Consider the following 22828-nt stretch of genomic DNA (forward strand, 5'->3'; position numbering starts at 1 on the left):
CAGAAACAAAATTTATTTTAAGGGAATGTGGAGAAACTAAACAACAACAAACTGTAAGTGTCCCTGTAATGTTGTAAAGGGTAAAGCCAGTCTAATGTTTTGAAATATTGCATCACAATAATCAATCATCTGTTTTTTTCATTGCTGACAGCAAAGCAATTCAAAAAGGGGATCCAAAGAAAAGAGCACAACAACAAACAATCAAACGGCTCAAAAAATAAATCGCCTTGGCTCAATCTCGGCCTCACTCGGCTGTGTTCTGGCAGCACCTCTGGCCCAGTAATGGTTGCCAGATTTGGCTACGCTTTGAATGTGCGGATCTGGCCCGATTTGCACTGAGATACGGCACATTTAGCCACATTGCGGTAAGTGTTGGTCTGATTTTTTTTAGATATGGCCATGCATGCCCGGACCAGTTTACAATGTGGTAAACAGGCATGTAGCAATGACACTTAAACTTAAACATAATATCTTTTACCTGCCCTTATGTTTTTTTGTTGTATGTATTTTTTATTTTAATTCCTAATAATATTTTTCCCTTTTATCCTACATACATGTGCACCAGTAAGCTGATAACTCACAAATATCAGCTTATTAAAATAACCAGTTTTCACTGTTTGCATACACATCAGTAACCTGACAAGGCAAGTGCTGCGTTATGACTAAAATTTCATTAATAAATCCGGTTATTTCCCTGAAGTGACATCAAAATATAATCATTTGCGTATCTGGCTCAAAGTATTCTATACATTTGTCAATTGTGATGTTAAATTAAGCTTGCAACATGTCAACTTGCAACATGTCGGGAAACTCAGCTCGTATTATCCTCTCATGCAGTTATACTGTAAACACAGCATTGTGACTGAATCACTTCTACTTCTGCTGCGAGAGATGAGAACACATTTTTATCATTTTCTGAGTCATGAATAAGTATGCCTTTGTGATATTTAACATTATTTTTGCTTAACGAGTTTCAAGACATGCGCAATAGCTTTGAGATCTAATGACAAAACCTGGCAAACCTTTTTTGTGCTCCTAATTGCCAGAAGACCAGAAGAATAATTAATACACTGGTGAATAAACATTTGATAATCTAACATATAACATAATATTTTAAATAAACCATTCTACACGTATAGACCTAATATCAAAGTAATGTTTATTTATAATGAAGCTATAATTGTGAGTTTGCTGACTAGAGTTTAGCTCCAACCATTATCAAGCACACCTGATTCAGGTAATCAAGGTCTTCAGGATTACTAGAAACTTCCAGGAGGTGTGAGTTGGAGCTGGTTGGAGCTAAACCCTGCAGAGCTGCGGCCATCCAGGAATTGAGTTTGACCCCACTGGTCTTAGTATATTGCGACTGTTCTCTCTTTTTTTTTCCATCAGTGCAAAGAAATGCAAGTACTGGCAGTGCATCAGATGGAGAGACTAAAAAGTTTATCAAAGATGGCTGCTGTTCACTTTGGACAGAGATGGGGGAAGAAAAGAGCGGCCAGAATGCAAACAAATTCAAGCGGAAGGAGCACATATGGATGTTATGGTGTAGTAGGTGTGGGATGCCATGAAAAGAAATGGTGTCAAACCCTAGTCTTTGTAAAGGTGATTAAGTTGGATTAATAATTAACCAGGACGCTGTAAATTATGTATTTTATTTTAGTTGGAAGTAGATGCCATCTTAAGAATTTTAAGGTAAGAATGTCATTTTGTGGAAAAAATTTATATTCAAAACCTAAAGAAGAAGAAAGAACCTGAAGAAGAAAGAAAATCATATTTTCAGTCTACACGTACCTGCTGCAGTGTGCAGATGTTGAGTGCGCGTCTACAACTGAGCACAGCGGTAGTGGGGAGGGCAAGTCTGTCATCATTACGGGAAACATTCATTTATCAGCCAAACCCTATCGCAGTATGTTGAAAATCCATACGTCGATACAACTGACGCACTGTGCTTGTTTGCATGACGGGTTTTAGGAGGGGAGTGTGAAATAAGTCGCAGTCAGCCGGCATTCACAGCACACAGCAATGAGCACTAGGACAGGTGAGTGTAACACCCCACTACATCTATACTGCAAACGAACGACGCCACAGACTAGACGCTGTTAACCTCTGGGTCTGCTTGTCACACAGGGAATTTATGCCAAAGTAACTTTAAGGTTTTGAGTAAAAAATTCAAACCCCTATTAAATTAGAGTAATTTTGTAAATTCTTTCCTCCAAACTAAAATTTCCGTATCTATCTATCTATCTATCTATCTATCTATCTATCTATCTATCTATCTATCTATCTATATATATATATATAATTTTTTTTTTCTATATATATCAAGTGTTACAAATTTATATTTTTTTTTCCTGTAGCTGCTGTGTAAACAAGTGAACGCAATAAAACCACACTGACATGCATTCAGACAAGAAAGTTTAAACTCTGCTTTCACAGTTATAAAAACTGGGCCCAAGTGTTACAAATTTATACAATTATTAATTACGTTATTTATTTTGCCAAATAAAGGGTCCATGTTTTCACAAAAGGTCAAAAAGTCATGTGTTACAGTTTTAGAACTGTTCAATATTTTTGTAGCCAATGCCTTACATGCCTAGTGTTCAGAAAGTGAATTCCAAAAAAATTAACATACTTCGTAAAACGTGTGACAAGTTGCTCCAGTCTCCTTATAGTTTGAGACCTTATATACATATTGGACAATTGCTTGAATGTTATTATCAGTAAAATTCATAAGCTGATATAACTGCAAATGCATTAAGGTGTTTTATTGTATTGAGGTGGTTATGTGTCCTTTTGAAGAATGAGATTTTTAAGTCTTCTGACTGAGAAATTGGAAAATGGTATTTAAATTTATATTCAAAACAGTTATGAAAGAGACTTCTCATTTTCCTGCAAAGTGTCGTAAAAATGTAAGGATAAACAATATTAAAAACCTAGTCATTTCAAATTTGCTGTCACTTTTGACTGTACAAAAACACTGTTGAAATCAAGCAAATCAAGATTACTAATTAATCCTTGTACAATTTCTGTGCTAACTGTTCCAAACTCTGGATTGCTTAACTTCTCTCAATGTATATTTATTTTGATTCTCAGTTCCAATTTTGTTGTTATGTTATCCCACTATTCATACTTCTGTTTTCTTTTTACATAGGTGGTAAAAATTCTGAAATGACTGACTACCTTAAAAGTGCAGCACTATTGCGGTCTAGGCCCTTACACACTAAAGAATAGCGCCGACAGTCATGAGAACTGGTGTGTATATTATACCTATCCTTATGCGTAACTATTGTTTTTCCCCTTTAGAAATATATATATATATATATATATATATACACACACACACACAAAATGATATATTGTCTTTTTTGTGGGCAGAAGTTATTATTCTGCAGCAGCCGATGTCTGTGTGTGTACCACCAAACCATGAGGTGACCTTAAGAGTTCAAGCAATAGGCACTGGTGCATTAAATTATCAATGGTTTGATAAACAACAGACAGAGGTTTGTAGACTATATCATTTATCTTTTATATCTTTTATTTATTTTTAAAAAAGTTGATAATACAATGAAGAATAAATACCCAAAAGTATCAAATAACACAATGCTCAATCTTTTCAGGTGGCAGGTGGGACAGAGCCCGTGCTCACTGTCTCTCTCCAGATATCTGGAAAATATATTTGTAGAGTGAGCGACCTGTACTGTAACTATCAGTTCACAGAATGGGTAAAAGTGAGAATCCTAGATGAACCAGGTACTTTCCATTATCTCATAGGCTATTGTCATTACATTTTTATTAGCATCTGCATTATGAGCATATACATTTTTATGAGCCCACTGCTCTGGGTGTGTGTTCATGGTGTGTGTGTGTGAACTTTGGATGGGTTAAATGCAGAGCACGTATTCTGAGTATGGTCACCATACTTGGCTGTATGTCACGTAACGTCATTAATCATCTGGCCTAAAGGCCCCGATATACTTCAAGCGAAATCGAAGAACGAACTTATGTGATGTAATTTTGAACAAAATCCAGACAAAACCAAGATCGTTTTGATAGTTCGAAATATCTTGCCAAAGAGAACTTTCCGGAAAAGTTCATTCCCGCAGCAAAACAACTTCGTACTACCATTGGTCCATGACAATTATATCAGGTGTGCCCTGAGGCTCCGCCTTCTCCCATGTGAAACTCTTCTCTGGCTTCATTTCATCTGTCGAGTCCTTGGAGGTGAGATGTCCGCGCAGCCGTGAGCCGCTTTATTGTAGCAAATTAAAGGGATACTCCAACCCAAAATGAAAATTTTGTCATTAATCACTTACCCCCATGCCGTTCCAAACCCGTAAAAGCTCAGTTCGCCTTCGGAACACAATTTTAAGATATTTTGGATGAAACCCGGGAGGGTCAGAATACTCCATCTGCCATCAGACGTGCAATCTGGGTTATATGAAGCGACGGGAACACTTTTTGTAAGCGAAGAAAACAAAAATAATAACTTTATTCAATAATTCCTTTGTCAACAGTCTCCTCTGTGTCTCTCCATATCACCATATGCTCTTCTGTGTCATCCGCGCCACAAGGATGCGCTGTTTCTACGTGTATTTAGCTTTGATTTGAAATAAATCAGCGCAGTGGAGTATCCTTTTAAGTTGTGCTTCTGATGAAAAGAGACACTGATACTGCATTTCATGTTTAATACTGCTGATTTTTTTTAAGCAATATATTAAATAAAGTGCCAAGTAAAAATAAACGTGACATGACTTCACGGGAGTGTTAATTTGCAGAGCTTGTGCAAATATACCCATGTTGCTATGATCAGATATTTATATAAAAAAAACCTGCTTGCTGTTTTCTCCATTTTTATTGTGTTTATTTTGTTTCTGAGAGGAAAGCGCGCAGCACCTATTTACATATTCATATAGATATTGCTTTCATCAGAATGGGCGGCATCGGGATGTTTGCTCATATTTCGAACTTCAATTTACCCCTAAACAAAGAATGAAAAGGAACTTTTGTTTTGAGTATATCGTGGCCTTAAAGAGTCCATGAACCCATTGTATATAGTTATATGGAGACTGACATTTACTTATCAGTGATTTATTTTGCCAGGTTTGACTCAATGTGCCAGTTTTAAGACTGCAGTATCTATTACATAACGTGATGCATTGTGTTTAGGTGTTTCTCACACATGGAAAGGGGAACCCCATATTGTCATTCACCCAATAAGCCAAACAGTAAAACCAGGGGAGACTTTCACTCTTAAATGCAAAGCTTTAGGCAAGCCTGCGCCTGCCTACAAGTGGTACAGAAATGGTCGCATCCTTCCTAAACAGACCACAGAAACACTTAGGGTAAGTCCACTGTACCATTCTTTGGCTCTATCTGTTTTGTTATCATATTGATACATTTTAATGGAGACAGGGTAAGCTGGAAGTCAGAGAGAAACTAACCCCTAACCCTAACCAATTAGAATGACCTTTCTGCATGCCCTAATCTTTCACCATGCCCACTGCTCCTGTAGTTATCTCTACATGATTTTATGAGCAAGTTAGGTTCGGGTCTTTGTTTTTAAATGTGAGCAACTTGCTTTGACTGTAATGACTGACTCAGTGGAACACACAGTTGTAAGCTTTCTAAAATAATCTTGTTCTACATTTGGTCTTCTTTGTTTAGATAGAAAATGCCAGCGTAGACACTGTGGGTTCATACCTCTGTGCTGTGTCAAATATTTTGGAGGAGAGATGGTCTGAAGCAGCTGAGATTGAGATGGGTAAGAGCTGCCTGTGTATTTCATTGGCCTACAGTGCACAGCTTCCATTTTGGAGTTGTGTTTTCGAAGACTCTAGTGGCCATATGTGCAGAATATGTTGCTTTTGTATTTTTTTTTTTTCTGGAATTGCTTTTCTTTATCAGCATCTTATTATCTAAACAATTAAAACAATTAAATTAATATAATAATTATTATTACTTTTAAATTTCATTTATATTTCAGTTTTTTTTTTTTTTTTTTTGCAAATTGTTAATCTTTTTAAAAAATGTTTTTTACTTTTTTTTTTTTTTTTTAAATAATTAGGATTTAGGAATAGTTCACCCAGAAATGAAAATTTGCTAAAAAATGACCCTCACGCAATCCAAGATGTAGATGAGTTTGTGTCTTCATCTGATTTGGAGAAGATTTAGCATTACATCACTTGCTTATCAATGGATCCTGCACTAATTTATTGCATTCAATTTGACAATCCTTTGTTTGCCACCATGATTCGATCTGACTTGCACTTTAACACTGTCAGATCTTCTTAACAGCGTGCTGTGTGATGAAAAGCAGTTTATTGAAAACATTAATAAAGGAAACCATCCAGTCTTTGGCTCTGGGTCATGAATACTTTCTGCTCAGTGTAGTTCCAGTCTAGTTTCAAATTACTGGTACTTTCCGCAATTTGTAGGAGTTAGAACACTCAGGAACTGATTGTTATTTTGAATCTAAACAGATCCTTAGATACATGAGATAACAACTAAAGTTAGACTGAAACCAGCTCAATGAGAACTTCCCTTTAACACATCACATAACACAAAAAAAATAAACTCAAAGCTTATTTTTTTTTCTTTTCTTTTCATAGTGAAACTAGTGAAAGAACACAAGCTATAAGCTTTGTGAAAGCATCCAGCAGCATGGTGACATTTCTCATTCTCTTTCAAATTTCACCAAAACCTTTTTTCCTCTGGTTTCCCCACAGCACCTCCAGATCCAAAACCAGAGCCCACGCTTATGGGTAGGTCACAGACAAAAAAGCGCTTTTTCAGCTCATGCCAGGTTAAAAATAGACCTTGGTTTCACAATACTCCCACTTTTAATATTTCCCCTATTCTCACAGTTGTGGAAAGACTTGAAATATCATTGAATTTTCAAATAATGAATTGGAGGCCTGCCACAGTTATGGAAATTATTAGTTTAAAAGTCGCTGAAATGGAAGAAATCCTAGAAAGTCAAATCCTCCATTGAACATGTATAGACATATGTACAAAATATATATATATTTTTAATCTTTTCTTTTTTTTACTTTCTTTTGAAATTACTCGTAACACTCAGTAATTATATTAAAACAATTATTTAAAAAAGTAATAAGTAAAAAAAAAATATATATATTAAAATACTAATTAACAATGCATTTAAAATTATGCATAACAATAACACTTTGTTTCTCTACAAGGTCTGTTTGCAAATTACCCATGCAATTGCTATGATGTGCATATTTAAAAAATGCAATAAAATAAAATCTAATAAAATATGATTTAAAAATAATACTTTTATGAACAAATTTAACAAAGCAAAAAAAAATTATTTCCCTTAGCAACCGACAAAGTGGCATTGCTGATTGGCAACCTGAACTACAACAACCATCCTGGTCTGATGGCCCCCACCATGGATGTTCATGAGCTGGCCAATCTTCTGCAACAGCTGGGCTTCAGAGTGGTCTCTCTGCTTGATCTCACCCTTCAGGAAATGCAGACTGCCATCGACAAGTTCCTGCAGCTCTTGGACCGTGGAGTTTATGGTGAGTCACATGTTGTGGGTTTGCTGGAGAAGCTGGTAGGAAATGCTTGGTGTGTTTCACATGACTGCTTTAACTAAAATTATTTCTCTCACAGGATGATGATCTCACAGGAAATTATTTTCTCTCATGACAATGGCTTGTTTGAGGTGAAAGTTTCAGGGTCCTGGCAGCAAAAAAAAACAGTCAGGAAATTATATGCAGAGATAAATAGATCAAATTGCAATGTGCAATAACATGCTTATTTTAAATTATCCAGATTTCTCAGTTTGAATTTGTGGCAATCAGTGCTAACCATTGTGTCTCCATGTGATGGACGTTTTTTCCAGTGCTGGACACTACACAGTCCATTTGAAATTCTACTGAAAAAAAATATTTGTATTGTGATGAGTCAGAGGAAGTTCCAAAAAAAGGCTTTGTTTTCCAGTGCTACAGTATCAGTGCAAGTTGTGGGTCAAAACACACACACACACACACACACACACACACACACACACACACACACACACACAAAACACAGCACTTTCAGCCAAAGGGCTTTTTCAGAATAACATTGAGATGCTGCAGTCTGTTGATTGGCTGATAAGAGATGCGTGGGCAGTAGTGTGCCTTGCTGCTTTCATCTCCAGAAACCTATGTTTCAAACCAACAGATTTATACTGGTTCCTTAGCTAGCCCACATTGGACTTTCCTTTTTTTAACTTGTATTGTAAACTCCCTCATAATGAAGATCATTTTTGCACACAGTGTATTCAACAGAAAGTGGAAAATGAAAAGTGTTTAGTCATTATTTAACACTGTAAGAATGCCTCTGAACTGTTGTCAATTGTGGGTTAAATTTCACTGAGGCCGTAGCTATTCACAGCATCATCAAAATATGAAACATTGTAATTAAAGTTGTGTAGTTTTCATGTTTTACCACAAAATTAAGATTCTGTCATCATTTGTTCACCCTAATGTCTTGGCAAACTTGAATGACTTCCCTTTTCTCCCTTCTGTGGGGCACAAATTGTAAACTTTTGGCCAATTCAAGCTGTCAAGCTACAAAAAGTACACAAAAGCACTGTAAAAGTACCTTAAAATGGCTCATGTGCTACAGTTTATTCCAAATCTTCTTAAGCCATATGATTGATTTGTGTTGTAAATTGATGAGTCCAGTGCGACCGGATCAGCTGGATCTAGTTTATGAGTTGAATCTGCACTACTTTGATGCTTTTATGGTTCGGATATTCTTAAAAACTTCTTCTTTTGTGTTCCTAAAAAAAAAATAACATCATACATGAAACGAAACGCCATGGGGGTAGATGATGACAGCAGATGATGACAGAATTGTAATTTTTTTTAGCGCACTCTGCCTTGAGATGAAAGATTTATCAGCACTGGTTTTCTGTGTTGCCCAAGATTTGACTCTCACTTCCTGTGAACTTTTTTGAACCTGTTGTAACGAAGTATTTGTTGTTCATTCTATAATTAATTTACATATATTATATTTATATAATTTATTTTTAAAAAACGCAATGTTGTATATAAAAGGTACTCAACCAGAGACCTTAAACAGAAACATATGAAACAAACCATTAAAAAACACTTTCTCTTGCCGCAATTTCAGCTGTTTTTTACTACGCTGGCCATGGCTATGAGCACTCAGGCAGAAATTACCTGGTGGCCATTGACGCTCCAAGACCCTACCGTACAGAAAACTGTGTGTGTGTACAGAAAGTGATGCACAATATGCAGAACAAAAAAGCCCAGCTCAACATCATTCTCCTGGACACCTGTAGGAAATGGTAGGCCTGCAGGAACATGATGATCTATTGTTTGTAAAAAAAAAAAAAAAAAATTAAAAGTCTGTTTAGAATTCCAATTTCTTAGAATTGTCATTAGATAATCATTCGGCATGCTGCTACACTGTTTAATGTTTGTGCTATTTTATATTCCCCAGGTACAAACAAAAAGGCCCTCTCTCTGATATTAAGCCTTCGGCTCCTCTGGGCAACACTGTGTATGGATACGCCACGTAAGTACTGGGTTACAGTTCTTTTAAGCCTCCAACAAAACTTCTTAAACAGCAGTGATTGTGTACTACTTGTATAATCATGACGTTTGCTCCCACAGGAGTGAAGATGCAGAGGCTTTTGAAGTCCAGGATGGTGGCAAGAGCAGTGGGATCTTCACCAAGTACTTGAACAAACATGTCTTAAAGCCAGAGAGGGTGACCCATGTCTTGGAGCAGGTCTCTGTGGGTGAGTGCTTCTACCAATACTCTTCTGTTCCAAAACTTCGAGAGCTGCCTCACCACATACTGCCTACATAGGCAGCTTCCTTCTAAAGGTGCCGTGTGGTCACATTTCCGTAGGCGGAATACAGTCATTTCAAACGGAATCCACACGATCGTGAATTTCACATGAAGGTGAAAGATTTCCACATGCAGATTTTTCAACGCCTTCAATCTGGTCTAAGGAATTCGCTGCTTTTACTAATCGAAAGCTACCTGGTTTGATAGTGACCTCTGTGTGACCACTTCATACACTGCTACACTTTTGACAATAGACAATGGCCTTTTTGCCCGCAAAATTCCACAGCAGCTCTCATTTTTAGAGGTCTTACATTTGAGGACAAAAAATAGTAGGACCTTATGATTTCAAATTGAATATGGAGTAATATCTGTGAATATTAACCTTGCAAAAAGTGTTCTAGTTTCGTCTACTATACATACTCAAGCACGCATGTTTTTAGTAGCCACTGTCTCACTACATGAGGACATGAAGAGTTTACTTCTTGAGCATTTTACTATTTCATTTGATAAAACTATTTGGTAGAATCTACTTTTCAAAGTAATAAAAACAATTCAATAATGCAGTTTATTAAAACATTCCTTTTTAAGGAGTCACAATTTTTTTTTTAAAACTGTAAACCTCTGTTGTGCAGTATACTTTTTTTTTTTTTGCCAATTGTTCAAATTGAATGTAATTACATTTTTAAAAGATTCATTAAATTACTAAAGTGCATTTATTTGATTACCCCCATATTTGATAATAAACCGCTATTAGCTACAGTAATAAAAGCTATTAGTAATAGTTAATAATATAAACTATTATTGTTCAAATTAGTATAAATAATTAAATGTTAAAGTTTTATGAGTTGATTAGACATCATTTTTGAATGTAATTAAACCATTAAAACAGAATCTAGAAAAGTTTAAATGTAAATTATGGAATTTGAGGGAAAAAAAAGGATTTCACAGGGCCCTAAAACAGGAATCACGATATGTCCTAATGTGATTATTTAAGGTGCTTATGTAATTAAATATATGTGCAAGATGCATGTGCAAAGGTCTCCAACTGATCTCTAACTCTCATACTAAAAGTTAGTGGTTCATATCAAACCCTAACCAGGAAGTTTGAGGAATTTCAAAACCATGCTGCCTTGCAAGCACTGTAATAACAAGATATTGTCATATTACATAATACTTCACATGTGAGATGTAGTGAACAAGGTCACAGTGTCTTTCAGAGCTGTTGATCATTAGCGGATTTATACTTGGAGCACTTGTGAGAGCAACAACTGGTTGACATCTACTGTGTGCCAGACGTTGGTTTCCTTCTATGATATGTACCCTCCCCGGCATGATGTGAACGTGGATTTATGTGTTAATGGTTGAGATAATCCCCCTCTCCCTGCGGAGGGCTTATTTGGTTGTTTGATTGGTGTCTTTGGTAACAGCACTTGGCTTTTTATATTGAAGCTGCCAAAGCATGTGACCTCATTCTCTGGCTGCTGTGCTCAGGTGGGGAAATTTGAGAGCGCTTAACCTAGAGACGGCTGTGGGGTGCCCCACTTACCCTCCTGTCTCGTGTGCTTGCTGCTCAGTCTGCACCCTGTCCCACTGCCATTATCACTGTGTTTGTTATGCCCACAAGCACTATACTCCTTCCTGTCTCAGTAACTGTCTTTGATCATAAATCAATGATTGGGCACTGGTTACTTGTGAAGCACAACTCACAACTAAGCACTATTCTGTAAAGCATTTTGGTGTAGGTTTACTTTATATTTCTAGCTAGTAATTTGCTTTTCAGTACAAGTTTTATCATTTATTACTAAATGTATTTACACTGTTATTCAAGTTTGGAGTCCAAACTTGTTTTGAATGTTGCTTATGGCTCACCAAGGCTGCATTTATTTGATTTTAAAAATAAAGTAAAACTGGAATATTGTGTAATATAATTACAGTTTAAAATAACTGTTTTATATTTTAATATATTTTAAAATATAATTTATTCCTGTGATGGCATTGATCATTACTCTAGTCTTCAGTGTCACATGATCCTTTAGAAATCATTCTAATCTGCTGATTTGCCGCTTAAGACACATTTATTAATATTATCAATTTTTAATATTTAATATTTTAATAACGTTTTTGTGAAAACTAAATTTCAGGATTTTTTTGACGACTAGAAAGTTTAAAAGAGCATTTATTTTAAACAAACCTTTTCGTACTTGCTTTTGAACAATTTAATTCAAATTGTGCAACTTGTACTGGAAACAAATATATGGGTACTTTAGAAGAAACATTTATTTACACTTTATCACACTATTTGTTTTAACAGTGTTCTATTGTGCTCCTATAGAAAATGACCCAGCTTGCATCGCTTCACAAAAAAATTATATTACAATTGTGAAATCCTGTAAATTTTTACAATGTTTCTGCACTAAATCTCAATTCTATTTTTCTTATTTGAGAGCAGAACTTAATATGTGTGAATTGCTTTTTTACTTCATTTTGCAATTAGGGAAAGAACCTTAGCATGTTCCTCAAAGGTTTTTAACTTCCCAGTTATCTGGACAATTTGCGGAGTCATGTTTCAGTGTCTGAAAATCATAATGGACACTGATCACATTTGGACAGAACAGTAATAGTATAGTGTACAGAGAACATATTTACTGTATTTTGTAATAGGTAAAGTATTGTGTGATTTGTAACGAAAGCTTTCATTCTATAGATCTGGGTAAGGACCCACTGGTGCGTGGCAGGCAGGTAGTAGAGATCAGACACACTCTGACAGAGCCACGGGCTTTGACCGATCCTGTGCGAACATCTGGTCACACCATGGAGCTCCGCCGGCGGGATGCTTGTTGGAAACAGGCTAATGGTATTGACATGTTCCTGAACCAACTTTATATGATGTCATCAGAGATTCCTTTCTTAAATGCTTCCTGTGTAAACAAACAAAGGGTTACTGTACACCCTATATCCTTGTATTTTTTCCACCTAAATTCCACATACTTTTTTTTATGTTTTTGAAAGAAGTGTCTTATGCTCTGCAAGGCTGCAATTATTTAAATACAATATGGACAGTAAAAAGATTAGGAAGAGCTGTTGTTTATTTTAATATATTTTTTAAATGTATTTTTTCCTGTTATTGTAAAACTAAATTTTCAGCAGCCATTACTCCAGTCTTCCCATGATCCTTAAAAATGATTTTAATTTGCTGATTTAGTGCTCAGTTAATATCAGTTATTGTTGGTGTTCAGTTATCTTATTAATATTAAAAACAGTTTTTGCAGCTTAATATTTTGGGGGAAACGGTGATACTTTTATAAATAGAAAGTTCAAAAGAACAACCTTTTTTTTAAATTTTAATCTTTTGTAGTGTTATTCATGTATTTTCTGTCACTTTTGATCAGTTTTTTGTGTCCTTGTGAAATATTATTATTATTATTATTATTATTATTATTTAGAGATTATTTTTAATCTTACTTCACACTTTTGAGTTGGTAGTGTATTACAGTTTCCACAAACATGCTAAGCAGCAAATCTGCAAGTTAGAATGTTTTATTGTTGTGATATTGCTCTTTTATTGTACCTTAGATCAAATAAATGCAGTCTTGGTGAACGTAAGAGCCTTTAAAAAACAATAAAAATCTTAATTATTCGAAACTTTTGAACGGTAGTGTATATGAGTAAAGTATAGTAAATTAATTTTTATGCTACATAACCAGTTTCTACCCTCTTTGAGTTTGTACATCTTTATTTAAATGACCTAAACATGAGAAATGATCAGTTTTGTCATTATACATTATTCTTACGTAGTACATTGAACTCTTTTATTTCTAAAGATCAAGGAAATGTTCTTTTTTTTATTTATTATTATTTTTTTTAATTCATGATGTGTCCCCTTTTAAATACTAGATTCACCATCAGTAATGAAGATGCTGATTTGTATACAGTGAAAAAGAAGTCGGTGTCAGTGCCTACAGTCTAAATTGCTCTATCATCCGTAACCATCTCACAGTTGTGACTTCCGTTTTGGTTTGATTGTGGGTTAGATTGTAATACATGACTCATGGTAATAGCATGGGTGGAGGATCATTCATAAACCATTTGTCTGCTTTAAAAGGAAATAGATTTCCTCCCAAAAAGAGCCAAATTGCCATCAGTGATCTGATTCAAACTGATTCCGTTATTCACTTTAGACTGTGACAGTTTTTATTTGTCAAGTTAAACATTTTAACAGCTGTCATTTAAATATGAGAACAGCCCCATTTTGTTGATTTGAGCAGAATATGTATTCTTGCATGTACCAGCTTGTACAGTATTGCTATATCGACTATAGGGTTGGCAAGATTTTATGATATTTTGAAAGAAATATCTTATGCTTACCAAGGCTGCATTTGTTTGATCAAAAATACAGTAAAAATACATTAAGTAAATTCATGTTTTTACATCGCTGTGTATCTATGTGTGGTTTGTTTTTCTCAGTTCTACCTTGCCGAAGGTCTCTGGACTTTCAGTACTGTGGTGTTAAGGTGGAGCTGAGTTTCTCTGCCCTGTTCTCCAATGTCCTGGTTGTGTTCGCTTCATTGAAAAACTCAAGCACTATGGCCCAGGACTGCAGTCTGATTCTCGAGAGTGAACCAGTAAGTCACAGCTTTTCATGTCCTCTTTCGCTGGCATAAGCACATACACACGTATACACAAGGGGGATATAAGAGTCAGGACGGAAAAGGAAAGAGGGTTGATTTTATAGTGTTTTGTACTTGAATTTGCTGCTTACATTTTTTTCAAACTCATGAATGTATTATGGAGGAAGTTCATGCAGTGGCATTGAACATTAAAGCAAATAATAAAACAAAACAATTTTCACTCCCTTCCTGACTCTGTTCTAGACAAAATAGGTCTTATATTTTTTTTTTTATATCAAGCATTGCTCACCAGCTCTCTGGAGTTTTTGGTTGCATATTTTGATCATAATTCATAACCGGTGTTATTTCAGGATTGTTTGTATAATATTATAGTATTTATTCATTTTAATTAACTTTTTTTATATTTTAATTTTAATTTTAGCTTATGTTTTTAGTAATTGTATGTGCTTTAGGTATTGTTTTTATTTATCTTTTATTTTTAGTACTTTTGGTACTAAAGTGTAAATTGTAGTCATTTTATGGACCCATAATGTTTGGACCCATAATGGGTGTGTCTATTTATATTAAAACAAGCAAAGCTGAATGATCTAAAAAGCTCAAGTATATTTGTTTTGAATAGGCAAATCATTTTAAAATATAGCAATTTTTTTTTCCTCTGATATATTATGTATTTAGCTACATTTTTATTTTCACAATAAATTAAACATTAAATATTTATCATAAAAAAATGTAATACTCTACTGCAAATGTGAAGTTTAAGAAGTTCAGCAGGATGAAAACAAAACTATGGATCTACTGACCTCCAGGGGTGAAAACATGTAATACATCCTTGGGTATATTGACAGTTTGACATTCACTTTACCTTTATGGTACCTGCTTGTTCGATTCCAATTTAAGTGGTGATGTGTTTTTGTTTTTAGCAAATGCAGGACATTTTCTCAGGTTCTGGTCGATCAGAAGAAATGGACAGTCTGCTTGTGAACAGTGGTGAAACTCCTGACTGCACCCTCAGATTATGTTGCCTTCAAAGACTTCAGGTACATTTAAAGAGTCTTTGTCTTTGAAATGAAAAATAGTGGTATAGAACTGAAACGCATTTTTAAAACATTGAGAACTGAAACGCACATGATCAATTTAAAACAGTTGGTTTGCAACTGGTAGATCATGAACCCAGAATGGGTCACAAATAATAATAGGGTTTCAGAGAGCATGTAATATGCATTGCCTTGCATTATATTATATTATATATTTATTGAAAGTTTTATTGCAGGAATATCATTGTTGCTGTGAGAACCACTGATATAGTATAATGCATTATATCTGGAAGTCAAAACTACTGTTTAGAGACATTAAAGAATTGAAATTTATTCAAACTTCCTAGGGACCTCTGGTGATCAAAGTGACACTGCACTACACCCACACACAAACTAAAGAACGTCTCACTGAGAGCAGAGAGCTGGACATAGGCAGGCCTCTCATTGCCTCCTGCAAGCTGAATCAGATGAAGCCAGTGGACAGGAGACAAGAGAGTCGTGTCCATACTGTGGACCACATGTCCAACATAAGATATTCTCATCATCAGAACCATCCTCGACCCGGTCGGCCCTGCACACGCAAGGCTGAGAACCGATTACAGAGTTCAGCCAAATCCAGCTCCATGAGCAGCAATGAACCGGAGGAGAATGATGAAAATGAATAATGTTTAGTAAGGCATTGTTTTGATGCAACAAAGGATTTTTCATACATTAATTGTTTGCTTTTTGCTTACTAATTACCAGTTGCGATACAGTAAGTGTGTGTGTGAGAGAGAGAGCAACGAAAGGAAGACGTTCTCATGCAAATGTAGAAATATTTATACAAATTATTTGTAAATCAAATTAAGTGTAACATTCTTATATAACCAATAAAGTACTACTTCTGGAGTTTTCCTGTGTGATGAAATTTCATATTAAGTGCAGTCTTGGAGTTATTGACATTAAGGCCATTATATTTTAATACATTTGTAGAACTTTTGTAGAACTTACATAAATATAGAAAAATTAATATTAAAAGATACAGCTACATTTCTGTTTTTTTTTTAATGAAAATATGGAAAATCGGGAGGTATTTTGAATTAGCCCATAAATTGTTTTATTTTTTATTTTAACAGTTAATATTTACAGGTATTTTAAATGTTAGTCATATCACATTTACAGATAATTTAAAATTAAGGTTGCATTAAATTTATGCAAAAAAGATCTTGTTTATTCAAAAAGATTACCTTTTTTATTAAATACCAGAAGAACACAGACAAAAGATTTATACAGTAACATTAATACATTAATATTATATAGTCACATTATATTTTATATTCATTTACTTTTACATTAGTGCATTTTCTGTGTTTTTTTGTTTGTTTTCATTTATGTGAAAATATAATTAATTTAGATTAATTTATTAAAATGTAAGAAATTTTAGCCAAAAAAATAAGAAAATGTCATTAAAAAAAGAAAGAAATCCTGAACATGCCAATATAATTTTCTAAATAATTTTAAAAGTAATTTGAATATTTTTTTTAAACACATTTTTTGCCTAAATGTTTCATTTTCATGTATATATTTTCGATACATATTTAGCCAGACATATGCAATATTTTGTAAGATAGTTTTTTTTGATGTTGTTATTGATACTAAGTCATTCTGCCAGGAAATTAATCGGAGTATAGAGTATCCCTTACAACCTTACCTTTGTCCAGCATCTTATTGGACAATAATGACCTCCAAATACTCAGTGCAGCCCGATATTTCATTGTCCATTTCAAACGAGTCCTTATTATTATTTGGAGATCTTAACCATTGGCTCGAAGGAGTGTCAGTCAGCTTCTGTGGTCCCGCCCCCTTGCTCAAATATCAAGCGGTGAATGGTCAGCAGTCGGGCTGCTACTGTCTGCTCGTAACCACAGCGACTTAATCTGGACCTGGATGCGTGCTGGAGGAACCTGTTCGCAATAACAGAAGATTAACATCTGCAGCGTTCAGGTCAACGGATAAAGATGCTGTCGGCTTCGGTTAGCACGTTTCACCTGGGCGACCGGAGAGTTTGGTCGATGTGACATTGCTTGAGCTTTTTGTTCTGGTCCCGGACGCGGAGCAGCGCTCGCGCTTTGAGAAGATGTTGAGTCGGCTGATGAGTGGCAGCGTCAGAAACCTGGAGCGAGAATACATGTGCACGGTCAGGCTGCTGGATGATACGGAGTATACCTGCTCCATTCAGGTCAGTCTCTCCAGCGGCACCTGTGCTGCCGAAAATCAGCGATCTGCAGACCTTTTGTTGCAGGCTGGGAGAAGCGTGCGCAGTGGGTTTTAATAGCAGGTGCCAGCAGCATCCCCCCTAAAACCAGCTCCTTAGAAAATCCGGCAACGCTCGTTTGAATAGGAAGAGTTTTACCTTTTAAAGGCAGTTCAGATTATGTTTGGTATCAAATTGTTTTTGGATAGAGTGGGCTTGTTTTGCGCTCATCAGTTTATGTGCTGGATTCCCATCAATCAGAACACAGCACTGAAGTGCTGCTGCTGCTATACTGGAATGTAAATGTTGTAGTTAGCATCTGGTTTGTTTATTTAAATAGCTTTGCGTATTTTAAACTTGCAATTTCTTCTCTATATTCTTCTGCAAGAGCAACCTCACTTTTTTGGCCCATAATGGGTGTTCAAGATGTTTTAGAAGCATCCATGGTGATATTTTGGTGTAAAGGTACAGTGCACCCAAAACTAAAAAGTATTTTTGTTTTTTTCTGTGGAACACAAAAGGAGATGTTAATGACAGCTTTCAGAAAAAAACAAAAAGAAATAGTGACTAAGGCTGTCAGTCACTAGCATTCTGCGCACCATGGATGACAGATTTTTCTTTTTCGGGTCAGTTGTTGCTTTAACTTTTGCATGGGTATCATTTGTTATCCGGATTGGGTGTCTGTAGTAAACATGTCAGGACCTCCCGGGTTTACGCACATCAATATCGTCTTCCTTTTCCTCGGACCTTCTCTAGAGAATCAATATGTTCAATGCACGTGTCCCCTATACAGTTTATTATCATAGTATTGGAATTTCTCCATAAGCAGGAAAGTGTTGTATGGATTCTGGCATGATGTCAACACTACACATCTATTAATAATGTACGCTTTGGTCTCCAAAACTGCCCCTTGGGCACTTGTAAATCAAGTAGTTTAACAGAGCAGCATGGATGGCTGGCTGCAAATCATTGGCTGAACAAGGACTGTGTGAAATCCAGCAGATAGTAGTATCCAGTAGATTTTTCTCAATGATCCCACTCTGAAAGTGATTTTCCCATTTTATTTTATTTTTATTTAATCATTACTCACATTTATAGAGGTCTTTTTTTTATCATCCACACATAATTTTTAAGGAGAAGGTTTAGTTTATTACTCTGCTTTTCCCTAAAGGGGAAACACAAATTGTTCCTTATTTTATTTTTTTCTATGAACATTTTTGCAGTTTTTACAGGGACTTTGCACAGTTGACATTGTGATATTGCCCTTTTTGGTGGGATTGTTGATTTATTTTATGTAGAATTACATTGTATAATATCCAAAAACTAGCCTTTATATCACACTTTTTGTCTTGTTCAACCTGTTAAATACAGAGTAATTATTATATTAACTTGTGTATTATTCATGTTAGTGATCAACTGCTACAAGCTTTTCATCGGTTGATTCTTGAATTATTACTTTTAGTTTCACACAATGCTGAATATGTGGTTAAATAATTCACAAGTTTTAAAAAATCAACTAAAGGGATGTCGCACTATTGACATTGGCATTTGGTGTTTTGCCTAATTTAATAGGAATATTGATTTATTTTACATAAAAATAATATTGTGTAATATCATGCATAGATGAATTTGGTGAAAAAACTGTCTTGTCTTGTTGATACTGTATAATAAAAGCTAATTATTCTGTTGACTTATGCAATATTTATATTAAATACCAACCTCTACATGTTTTTCAGCAGTTGATCACATTTAGATGCCCACAAATAATACCTAGGTTTTCACCTTAAGACTAACCGTTGTTGCCTCAAACAGAGCAAAAAGAATAATAATAATATTTTTTTCAATTAAAAGAAAATTAACAGAGATGCATGAGATTTATTTTAATAGGAGGCAGACATACAGTCAAGCGCAGGCTGGCATTTTCCCCCTTGTATTCAGCTGTTTGCCTTTCTTTGAGGATGCCTTTGTTTCATGTGTTGCTTGAAATGAAACGGGGAGCCCACAGATCGCTTTCCATTACAGTCAATCTGAGAGCATCCTATTTCTCAGCCCTCAGAAGTCTGAGAGGACTGTGGCTCCTGGATGACACGCACTCCCTCAGGGCTTTCATAGAGTTTCGACACATCAAGACAATCATTGCGTGTTAGAGAGGATTAGAAGAAGAAAAAAAGAGAGGAATTTTTCAGGAGCCACTTGAGAGGAGACTTTAAACTGTGTTTATGAGGATGGAGTGTTTGTTTTATTGGCACAATTCCACATTGTGTTGACTTGTTGATATTTAAAGGCCTGTTGGGATGGTTTTACAGTGAAAGCAAAAAACAACAACATTTGAGTAGCACGGAAGAGAATATGTTGGATATTTCAGATACAGGAATGTTTTTTCAGTCCTTGTGATGATAATGCTGAGTAATCATATTCTGACAGTACAGCACTTATAAGTGTCTCAAGACATTTTCTTGGCTTAACAGTATAATATCTGTATGCATCCTGTGTCAAAGACTTTATATGGGTGATCAATTGGCCGATTACAATTTGCTCAAAATGTCCAAATATTGACAGAATAACCACACTTGATGACACGGTATATAGATCTGTCATTCATTACTTTAAAGCAGTTATTATACATTTGTGCTACAGAATATTTTAATAAACAAAAGCACAAAATCACAGATACCCACTGTAAAAAAAAAATAATAAAAAAAAAACTGGCAGCTATAGTTTCCAGAACTTCACTGTAAAATATACAGTCTGTTTCATTAAGAAATACCCCGACCATGTTATTAATAAACCAATCAGCTTGAATCCAAAATCTGATTTTTACTTTAAAATGTACTGATAATCACCATAATGATACAGGTTGTACACCAGAAAGCCACCTGATGATGAATCAGTGTTCACTTTACATAAAACATGACAAATTCTCACATATAGATACAAACAAAGACAAAACACCATGAGGGTAACATACATGACACTTAAATAATGCAACTAAATAACAAAACCGTAACCAAAATGCTGTAAGGTACACTATGATACAAAAATAAAAAGAGAGTTTTTTTTTACTATGACAGTATTTTACATGTTAAATCATTCACATTTTTTAGGGCAAGGTAACCAGTTAACAGGTTTTTACTTTAGCATATAATTTCTTCCTATAAAAAAAACTTTTATTTTTTCTTTCTTTCTTTTTTAACAGTAAAAAAAAAAATATTTTAATGTTTTTTTTTTTGTTTTTTTTTGGTTAAAAATATTTTTTTTTCTCAGTTGGCCATTTAACAACTAACAATTAACAAGTGTCAGTCTTGCTAATAAAAGTGCACTGTTTTCAAATATTTTAAATATAATAATTGGGCTATATTGTATGTTATATAATTTTTATAAGTCCAACATGTTGAATTTAGGATGTGTACATTATATTTGCTCTCATTAAATTATATACTAAATAAGCTGTTATTATATCATGCATTATTGTACTTTCTAGAAACTTTTTATCAGCATCAGCACTACTAAGTAAATAGTAAAAGTTATTCTATGGTATTTGTGAGTGCTAATTGTAGCCGGGCTGTGCGTGTCTGTAGAGAGTGCCAGGCAGGGAGGTGAGCAGCAGGGCTGATATGGAGCTGGAGTCGGTCCAGTGCAGCCAGCAGCAGGTGTGCCGTGTGCAGCAGTGCTGTGTTGTTTGGCATGGTGACGTAATGGAGGAGAGACTGTGACAGAGCAGCCTGCCAGCTTTTTTCTCTCTCTCTCTCTCTCTCTCTCTCTCTCTCTCTCTCTCTCTCTCTCTCTCTCTGTGGCCGGGGAATAATTCTTGGGCAGCAGAGGTTGAGAGTGCACAGTCATTGTTTAATGTCCTTTCTGCCCTCCGCTGGTCCCTATATACTGGTTTCAGGCCTGCCAGCTCGTACTCGGGGTTCCAGGACACCTAGACCGGGGAAAGAGCAAGTGAAAGGCGGAACTAGGTCACCCTTTTATTCTCTCCCTCACTTCCTCCCTCTTTACCCCAAATATCTTGTTCCCACTATGCTGAGATTCAGTCACTCCAGGAAGTGCTTTCATCACCAGCAGATAGTTTCCTTCAAAGCTTCCCAGTGGCTTCAGACCTGCTTGTGAATGGCCTAGCTTGTGTTTTTCGTTTGACGATCAGCAAACACACTGTTCATGTGTCGTAGCAGCTCGGTGGAAATTTGGTTCACTTAACAAGTTGCTTATATGCTTTTCAGCACGCAACTCATGTTTCGATGCCGGAATGATTGTGAAACTGAAGGTGTGATATGCGGAAATCTGTAAGACGCTGTTAAATATGTTAAGTGTAGCACGTTGCAGCTAATGTGAAACTCTGAAATGCTGCTATACAAACTTTGTAATGAGTTTATGCTACACATTTGCTTAACTCGGGCTACATTTTAAAGGGATAGTTCACCTGAAAATGAATTAAATTCTTATACTCATCCACATGTCTTTCTTAAAACATTTCATTTTCTGTTTTCTTTCAAGTCTATCAGAATGTTTCCATACAGTGAAAGCGAATGGTGACCAGGGGTTGTCAGATTTAAAAAATGACAATAAAGCACCTTAAAAGTAGCATAACAATAATCCTCTTGTACTACGTTCCAAGAAAGACAATATCAGAAAAAAAGCTGTAAAATTGGAATGATTTTTGTTGTGATTATTATTAAATAAAAATCTTAAACAAAATAAGAAATATATTTCAATTTTGTAAATAGAAGTATTTGATTAAAAAAATCATAGTATTAATTTCTTCATTTTCAAACAATTAAACATCCTTTTAGATGGATTGCATCAAAACTTGAATATGAAAATGGAATTTATCCATGGTGGATACTGTGTTTAATTTTTCACAAATGATAACAAGGATGTGAGGGAGAAAGTAGATTGTATTCTTGTGTACTGTCTAGTGATCGACCAATATTGATTTTTTTTATAACCGATACCAATTATTTGAATGTTTATGTGCCCGATAACCGATATGCAGAACCGATATTTATTTACTGTTATAAAGTAAATAAATGACTGAGTGAAGTAAGAACATACTTCACTTTGGTTTTTCCTCTTTTCAGTCATCTTTCTTTTAA

General features: G+C 35.2%; 2 protein-coding genes across 6 annotated transcripts in view; both read left to right on the top strand.

Moving 5' to 3' along the window:
• The first annotated feature begins 1907 nt into the window (after window positions 1–1907).
• On the top strand, window positions 1908–16390 carry LOC109056801 (mucosa-associated lymphoid tissue lymphoma translocation protein 1-like). Of its 2 annotated transcripts, none has more exons than XM_019073988.2 (15): window positions 1908–2041; window positions 3155–3255; window positions 3379–3503; window positions 3621–3753; window positions 5170–5345; window positions 5668–5764; window positions 6729–6764; window positions 7344–7547; window positions 9154–9331; window positions 9487–9561; window positions 9660–9787; window positions 12545–12694; window positions 14305–14462; window positions 15389–15505; window positions 15850–16390. In XM_019073988.2, exons 2-15 carry the CDS (start codon window positions 3246–3248, stop codon window positions 16165–16167), a joined length of 1905 nt encoding a protein of 634 aa, XP_018929533.1. In that variant the 5' UTR covers window positions 1908–2041; window positions 3155–3245; the 3' UTR covers window positions 16168–16390. The 2 variants fall into 2 exon arrangements, with proteins under 2 accessions (XP_018929533.1, XP_018929535.1); XM_019073990.2 differs by having other exon boundaries at window positions 3382–3503.
• A 777-nt stretch (window positions 16391–17167) lies between these two features.
• Window positions 17168–22828, top strand: part of LOC109056800 (FERM domain-containing protein 5) — a 105423-nt gene continuing 99762 nt past the window's right edge. Inside the window, exon 1 of one of the 4 annotated variants that reach the window (XM_042775169.1) lies at window positions 17168–17720. In XM_042775169.1, coding sequence (XP_042631103.1) covers window positions 17619–17720 — 102 coding nt within the window. In that variant the 5' untranslated portion in view covers window positions 17168–17618. The remainder of the gene's footprint in view (window positions 17721–22828) is intronic. The other 3 variants (XM_042775167.1, XM_042775165.1, XM_042775166.1) reach the window with 3 other exon arrangements.

The sequence above is a fragment of the Cyprinus carpio genome, chromosome A18 (genome assembly GCF_018340385.1).
Source record: "Cyprinus carpio isolate SPL01 chromosome A18, ASM1834038v1, whole genome shotgun sequence".
NCBI lineage: Eukaryota > Metazoa > Chordata > Actinopteri > Cypriniformes > Cyprinidae > Cyprinus > Cyprinus carpio.

What these genes read in the sequence shown, in the direction of transcription:
- LOC109056801 (XM_019073988.2), top strand. An exon ending in CTGGACACCTGTAGGAAATG is followed by an intron (nt 9,332 to 9,486) that starts GTAGGCCTGCAG and finishes TATATTCCCCAG; the next exon opens with GTACAAACAAAAAGGCCCTC. An exon ending in ACTGTGTATGGATACGCCAC is followed by an intron (nt 9,562 to 9,659) that starts GTAAGTACTGGG and finishes TTGCTCCCACAG; the next exon opens with GAGTGAAGATGCAGAGGCTT.